We start from the raw sequence: 7500 nt of genomic DNA, 5'->3' as shown, positions 1-7500 counted from the left end.
GCTGCAAACAATCCAAGTCATCGTCCGGTTACTCGGGGCCATCTAAAACTAGTCAGTAATCTTGAAAAACAACTTTCCAGTTATACTTGTCTTTCAGTCCTTTGCATTACTTTCAATTTTAACCTACCGTTGTTAAACAGTTTCAAAACTTGTCGTAATAACGCAGCTCCCAACGGATGAGCAATTCTCAGTCTAACTTTGCAAGATAAAGACGAAATTATGTACGCATGTAGGCACTCATGTACAATAGCCTCCGCTTTATTTTGAGCAACACAATAATTACATAAAAAGAAACACCTGCTCTTTCAGGATTCATACAATTGGGTGCTTAGTACTATATCCTCACTGTCTATTACTTACCACATCATGAAACTAAGTTATGGGAAAGAGATCCGCGGATTGTTGTGGTAAGAGGTAGACAGCGAGGATATACCTAGTGAGGCCAAAGCTGTCAACCAACACCAGGGGAGGAGGGTGGGACGAAACTCGGCCGTTCGTTTCTGTGACAGAGTAAAATCAAAGCTACATGGCCTAGCTTATTAATAAGTAAAGCCCGAAATGCACTAATGCCATCCCCAGGGCCACGGAGCAATTTGAAAGGTCGTTTCATGATGCGCTAATTAATTATTCAGTGAGAATAGTACTATATCCTCACTGTCTATTACTTACCACATCATGAAACTAAGTTATGGGAAAGAGATCCGCTCCTTGTCATTTCCTGAGGAAGACCGCTGTAACCCAATCCCCGGCATTCCAATGTGCACATCGCATACAAAAACCCAAAACACGCAACACTCAAAACACCCATTACTCAATACTCAAAACTCCAAAACTCCAAAGATTCAAAATGCCAAAGATTTAATAACTAACAAAAGCTAACAAAAAGGAGAGACGAATATAGAACACTAAAAATAACGGTGCAAAACCTTCCTAAACACGAAAAGGTGTAACTTAGCAAGAAATCTTCTGCAAATTGCTTTGATCAGCGAGGGAAGGAGCAGCTTTAGAGCCAGCGGAAGCTAGACTAAGTGTGACCCGCTCTAACAAATCCAAAGGAACAGAGGCGCTAGAGCGGCGTGTGTAATACAGCGCCATCTCTGTGCTCCGCCAACCCACATACTGGGCGATTTGATCAGGGGTACAGCCCAAACCCTTAAGGGTATAGGATAATCCTACCCGGAAACTGTGAGGAGTCTCTCCGTCGTCGATACCAGCGGCTTTAAGGTATTTATGGAGCCGTGCGGAGACGGCTGAGCCACCCAAAGGGCTATGAGAAACTGCCTTCTTATGTTGCGAAGATCTAAAAAGATACTCGCCGAGAAGAGGGACACCTAACGCTTTACAAGCCGCAATATAATAATTCAACCAAAAAACTGGACAGACAGGTACATTCGGAATACGCAACAAAGCAAAGGGGCGCGATAGACCAGAGCGATTTGTTTTACCAAATGAGAAGTTTAGAAGAAAACCCTCCCTGTCCTTAAGGCGAAAAACCTGGTCTGCCTGCAAACGCCCTAAATCGGAGGCCCTATCACCAGTGTAAAAGTCAACAACGAAAAAAGTTACGTCCCTGACTAGGAGATACTTATTGAGAGGAGAAAGCTCAGAGCCTCCCGTAATAAGGCCGCGAAGATAGGCGATTAAACGAACAAATTTGTCATAGAACAAAGGGACAGCCTGGCGAGGTCGCAAAGGCTGCTGGGCTTGCTCCTCTCTTACAAACTTGAGATATTCCTTGATGGTAGGATGTGTACATGTTAAAGGGTTGGACATCCCTGTGCGGCCTAACTTATTAAATATTGACCTAAGCTTTCCTATATACGAGTCCACAGTCCCAGCTGCTAGACGCTTTGGGCAATCACAGAACTTCCTAGAGCACGAGGGTACATGGAGTTTCTGTTTTCCCGCCGAATCCTTGCTAATCAAAAACTTGACGATATCCTCTGCAGTAGCAGCAGAAAGTTTCTTAGAGGGCACCAGGGAGAAAAGAAAAATTGAGAGCTGAACCTCCAACGAATCCTTCTGACGTTCATAAGGTTTATTCCTATAAGACTGTCGAAAGTCTGTAAAGCGTTTGTTAATCAAAGACATGTCCACATCGGGGCGGGTTCCCCGCTTTTCTTCACATGAAGTAGAAACACCGCAGGCTTGGCACAAATTAGCGTCGTTGTCGTTCGGGTACGAACAGGCAGAACATCTTCGGGCAGGTTTCCACGGACGTTCAATCTATAAAACAGGAAACAGGGACAGTTTATTCAGGGCAAACACAGCGAAAAGCCCATAGATCCCATGGCAGAGGTCTAGCAGTGAAATCCGGGGAGGAGCGGGAAGGAAACTGTAAAACAGACGAATCGCCCTTTCTTCCGAGGAGAAGAGAATCGACCGATAAAGCTTGAAGAATTGCCCACCAATAGCGGCACGGATATAAACGAGGGACAATAATGGTAAAAGCGAAACGCTGGCGTTGATCCAAGAAATAACACACGAGCAGTCCGACAAGGACGAAAGGGGGAAAAACGTAGATGTTATACCCCCTAGGTATCGGTTGTGCGAAGACATTTGTTCCCGAAGAATTACGGGTCGGCCAAGGCGTGTAGTGAGACAAAGAATTTCCATCCCTGTCTCTGCAACAGTTGCTATCCAGGGACATAAGATCAAACGTGTGCGGACCGAATCTCGATTGAACCTGGGACCACGCAACCATGGACAAAGAACAGTCAAAATCCGACAGGGCGCGGGAGGGCGCGTCAGCCACATTTTCGGTAGATGGGACATACTTCAGGTGTAGAGCAAAATTTCCTGCGCGAGACATTTCTTCCACTCTTTTCATCTCTTGATTAACAAGTGAATTCCTACAACCGCCATTTTCCCAAGCCGCCTGGAGTGTAACATTGTCCGTCCAGACATCGATTCGTGCGTTTCTGATTGAAGGAAAAAAGGAACTCAGAGCGTTGTGAAGCGCTCTAGCCTCAAAGACATTGATGTCACGCTCATGATCCAACCAATAATCACGGATTTGTTGGCTGGCACCATCCCTAACCAGAACTGCTCCCCAGGCCCTCTGAGAGGCGTCGGTGAATAACGTAACAGAGAGGTGATGCTCCGATCGCCAGGGCAAATGACCAGACCAGTTGTCCAGAAAAGCCCATTCCTGAAGCTCTTGCCGTAAAGGTCCCCGTATTGGAACAACAAGCTTAGAATTTTTAGAGACGGTGGAGATAGCTTTGAAGACCTCTCGTACGTAGAGCTTACAGGCCGGAATTGCAAGGCTAAACGACAGAGCCTTCCCCGCGAAGCGCTGCAAGCTTTTTACGGGCGCTGAAGAGGATCCTAGCAGTTCTTGACGCAACGCTTTGAATTTGTCCTTCTTATCGAGAGGGACCAAAAAGGCATGTAAAATGGAATCGGAGATAAAACCTAGGAACCTAACAGATGTGGACGGCAGTGGCGAACTCTTAGCGAGGTTGATAAAGTATCCCGCAGAAACGAAAAGCGACAACAAGATAAACGCTGCTGCTAGAGCGAGCTGGCGGCACGGCTGGTAAACTGCTAAGCTGGACGAAAATAACTGGCCCACATGTCTATCATCGATATACTGCGATACAGGTACACCCAAAGAACGCGCAGCGGAAGTGACAACAAGGCCAAAATTGTGATATAAAAACGCGCTTGCTTTCCATCCAAAAGGTAAGGTGCAAAAGGAGAAATAATAACCCCTCCAGGAAAAACTGAAGAATTCTTGGGAATCTGGGTGAATTTTGAGGTGCTGATATCCATTTTTATCATCAAACGTTGTCTGGAAATGCCCTGGAAGGACATAACGAGGTAGATCTGGGAGGTGATCCAACTTGAAAGGAAGATCGCGAGTCCATAAGTTAAGGAAGCGTTCGTCAAGACAAAGACGGGGCTTAGTTGGCTCGACTGTTAAAGGAAGAACTAAGTACGGAGGGGAGCAAGCCCCGACCACACCGTGAACTTTGATAACACCCTGAGAAACCCAATCCAAAATCGTAGAGTCAATGAAGTCGCAAAACTGACGACAGCACGGCGAGTTCGGAAATACAGAAACTGGCGGAACAGCAGAATCATAACGTCTCCCTTTAAAGTTTCCCTTAAAAGGACGGAAAAAATCATAAACTTTAACTCCCTCTCGGATAATCTGAAGCAGGCTAACTTGGGGGCATGAGTACCCGGTAGAAGAAATGAGGTTTTCCCAAAAATCCACATGATTATGCAAGCTGCTTGCTTGGAACGAATCCGGGTTTCTGAAACGTAACTGTGCCAAGTTTGCGAGGGAAGGATCGCGGACCACCAGCTGAGGTGGTACGGTGGGGCCAACGAAGGATAAGGGTTCCCCGTTTATATCACACCACTTGAGGTCCGGACTAGGGAGAGCAAGGATGCGTTGCAAAGCAACCTCAAAACCCTGAACAAACGGAGAAACGCAAATAAAAATTGGAAAAAGGAAAGGAGGCGGGACCCCTTATCCTTCGTTGACCCCAGCTCTGATCAAAGACCAGAATAAGGTACTTAGAGATACCCCCAGAGTCAACGAAGAAATAAGGCAAAGGCTAAAAGGACGGGGAGACAAATAACATTTAGCAAAGTCTTTATTAAGCAAAACAGAAATGAACAAGAACAACAAAATTGGCACAGCAACAAACTAAAGAAAAACGACGTCACTGTTCAATATATAAATCACAGCAAAGGGATAAAAGGCCTAAGGCAACCCCGATTAAAGAAAACAATCAAACGTGTTTACAAGCAACTCAAACAGCTTCAGAAATGACAATGCACAAAAAATCGCGATTCACAGCTATTCCTTAACGCCTATAAATCCCACGACCTCGTCCGCGATTACAAGCCGTCGCAAAATGCCCAGGTAAGCCGCATCTGTAGCAAATAGGCTGACTGGGGGGATAAGGGCGTTGGCGCCTGAGCTGGCGAGAGCTGGGACGGCTAAATAGCGAAGGCTCCTCACGATGTATAGCTTTAAGGAGCGCTGATGATTCCTTGGCCACCTTCGCTTTGGTTGGATCACCCAAAAGGCAACGAGAGTTGGATCTCCCCTTTAACTCATCTAAAATTGCGGCATAGTTGTCTGCTTTCTCATGGGCGACAGATCTGGCCGCCCGCACCAGGGCCTCTACGTGGGCGGACGCCTCCCAAGGATCATAAACCGTTCCTGGCTTCTGAAGGGCATTACGTACAGATGAAAGGGCCGCTGTGACGGTGTTAGTACCCTGTTTCTCCTCCAGAACTTTAAGTTTATCTTCCAGGAGTTTAATGCGATCATCAGCCTAAGAGAGGTCGAAAAAGGAACACCTAGGGTTAAGCGAGGGCCCAGACAAAACGCGAGTAGTCCAGATATGTCTCTTCCCAACCAGATAAACAAACGCAAACGTTAAAATATAAGCCGTCCTAACCGACCTAACGATGATCTCTTAACTAAACAAACCGGGCGGTGAACTGAACAAAAACTTCTGTGTGGAACCAAAAAGCAGTTAAGGGTTGAACGATCCCGAAACACAAAGAAAAGATCGCTTAGAGACAAACAGCCCCAGAGCCGCGCGGACAGAAATCGTAAATACGAAAGCAAAAAGAGGGTCAGCCCTTGACTGATACAGCCTAAGGTGAAACACTAAGAAAGCTAAAATTTCAAACGAAATTCTTTCCAAAAACGTAGGCGGGGTCTGAATACCTGAGGGTCTAGGACCAAACGCACAAAATCCTATAAAACAGCGGGGTCCCGGAACCACGAAACCGTACCCTAAGGAAACGGGTTCCGAACGTCTAACAATAAACACAAAACTGTGTTTCTGAGGCCAAAGGATGGTCCCGTACGGTAAACAACAAACCCTGAGACTGGCCCCCGGAGCTAATAACGGTCCCCGGACCGTAATAACAAACCGCTTACAAAGCTGGCTCCCGGAGCAAAAAATACGGTCCCGGACCGTAAAGACTAAACTCCTTTAAAGCCGGCTCCCGGAGCCAAAACGGTCCCGGACCGTTAATAACAAACTCCTTTCAAATCTGGCTCCCGGAGCCAAAAACGGACCCGGACCGTTAATAACAAACTCCTTTCAAAACTGGCTCCCGGAGCTAAAGACGGTCCCGGACCGTTAATAAGAAACTCCTTTCAAAACTGGCTCCCGGAGCCAAAACGGTCCCGGACCGTTAATAACAAACTCCTTTAAAAACTAGGCTCCCGGAGCTAAAAACGGTCCCGGACCGTTAATAAAAAACTCCTTTCAAAACTGGCTCCCGGAGCCAAAGCGGTCCCGGACCGTTAATAACAAACTCCTTTCAAAACTGGCTCCCGGAGCTAAAAACGGTCCCGGACCGTTAATAAGAAACTCCTTTCAAATCTGGCTCCCGGAGCCAAAACGGTCCCGGACCGTTAATAACAAACTTCTTTGAAATCTGGCTCCCGGACCGTTAGTAACAATCTTCTTACAAAACTGGCTCCCGGAGCCAAAACGGTCCCGGACCGTTAATAACAATCTTCTTACAAAACTGGCTCCCGGAGCCAAAACGGTCCCGGACCGTTAATAACAAACCTCTTTGAAATCTGGCTCCCGGAGCCAAAACGGTCCCGGACCGTTAATAGCAAACTTCTCTGAAATCTGGCTCCCGGAGCCAAAACGGTCCCGGACCGTTATTAACAAACTTCTTTAAAATCTGGCTCCCGGACCGTAATCAATAAAAGATACATTACAACCCGGCTCCCGGAGCCAAAAACCTAAGATATGCAACGGATTAAAAGCGGTTTCCGAAACGAGAGATAAAGTATGGGCTCCCGGAGCCCGCAAAACAAAACAGGCACAAACCGAAAACATAACTTAACAATACCAGAATAAAGGTCTACTCCTAAAGGTAAAACCTACGAACATAAAAAGGTCCTAAGAACTTGTAGAGATAACACCAGAGAAAACACAAGAAACAAGGGAACGAACGGTGACAAACAAGCATACCCAAGGGACACGTGGCACGTAAAAACCACCCAGATAACGAAACCGGCGAAAACAGGTAAGAATACCAAACTAACCGAGACGCCAAAGAAAAAACTATGATAAGACGGCCTACGACAGAAGACTAGCATACGAAAACAAGCCGAAACACGTACCACAAAGCGGAAGAGACAGAAAAAATACCTGATTAGCCTTCCACCACGGGTTCTGCTGCCGGTCTTGGCGCAGGTTCCGCCGGAGGTTCTGGAGGCGGTTCTGGTGCTGGTGGCAACGCAGATAAATCGCCCGCCGGCTCCTCCGTGAAGAAAGAAACCACAGTTTAAGGGAAGAAAAGAAAAAAAAAAAAAAAAAAAACGGGCTGGTGTTGGTTGACCGACTAGAAAAAACGAAACTCGGCCGTTCCTTTCGGCGGACGGCGCTGTGACAGAGTAAAATCAAAGCCACATGGCCTAGCTTATTAATAAGTAAAGCCCGAAATGCACTAATGCCATCCCCAGGGCCACGGAGCAATTTGAAAGGTCGTTTCATG

The 7500-nt window shown here is 46.7% G+C and overlaps 3 protein-coding genes and 1 pseudogene across 4 annotated transcripts in view; 2 read left to right on the top strand and 2 right to left on the bottom strand.

Moving 5' to 3' along the window:
- The window catches only part of LOC146478312 (uncharacterized), a 175554-nt pseudogene that overhangs the window by 34758 nt on the left and 133296 nt on the right, over window positions 1-7500 (bottom strand). The gene's annotated exons all lie outside the window — the stretch shown is intronic.
- LOC146478318 (microfibril-associated glycoprotein 4-like) overlaps window positions 1-7500 on the top strand; it is a 193619-nt gene that overhangs the window by 137336 nt on the left and 48783 nt on the right. The window lies entirely within an intron of this gene.
- On the bottom strand, window positions 952-6715 carry LOC146478321 (uncharacterized). Its single transcript, XM_085111691.1, has 4 exons — window positions 6671-6715; window positions 5022-5300; window positions 2687-4426; window positions 952-2226 (listed from the first exon to the last, which is right to left on the bottom strand). The coding sequence occupies exons 1-4, from the start codon at window positions 6713-6715 to the stop codon at window positions 952-954; spliced, it is 3339 nt and encodes a 1112-aa protein (XP_084967817.1).
- LOC146478320 (uncharacterized) overlaps window positions 6792-7500 on the top strand; it is a 2093-nt gene continuing 1384 nt past the window's right edge. Inside the window, exon 1 of the mRNA XM_085111689.1 lies at window positions 6792-6822. Within this exon, the coding sequence (XP_084967815.1) occupies window positions 6792-6822 (31 nt within the window). The remainder of the gene's footprint in view (window positions 6823-7500) is intronic.

The sequence above is a fragment of the Pavona decussata genome, unplaced genomic scaffold (genome assembly GCF_977016875.1).
Source record: "Pavona decussata unplaced genomic scaffold, jaPavDecu1.1 SCAFFOLD_64, whole genome shotgun sequence".
In the NCBI taxonomy this organism is placed as follows: domain Eukaryota; kingdom Metazoa; phylum Cnidaria; class Anthozoa; order Scleractinia; family Agariciidae; genus Pavona; species Pavona decussata.
The sequence above is the reverse complement of the archived record's forward strand: the minus strand, read 5'-3'. Positions and strand labels throughout refer to the sequence as shown.

Excerpts from the sequence above, each read along its gene's own strand:
- LOC146478321 (XM_085111691.1), bottom strand. The coding sequence starts at position 6,715 with ATGTATCTTTTATTGATTACGGTCCGGGAGCCAGATTTTAAAGAA. Across the intron at positions 4,427-5,021 it reads GTGATCCAACCAAAGCGAAG|GGTTTTGAGGTTGCTTTGCA; the intron begins GTGGCCAAGGAA and ends CCGTTTGTTCAG. Across the intron at positions 2,227-2,686 it reads CCATGGTTGCGTGGTCCCAG|ATTGAACGTCCGTGGAAACC; the intron begins GTTCAATCGAGA and ends CCTGTTTTATAG.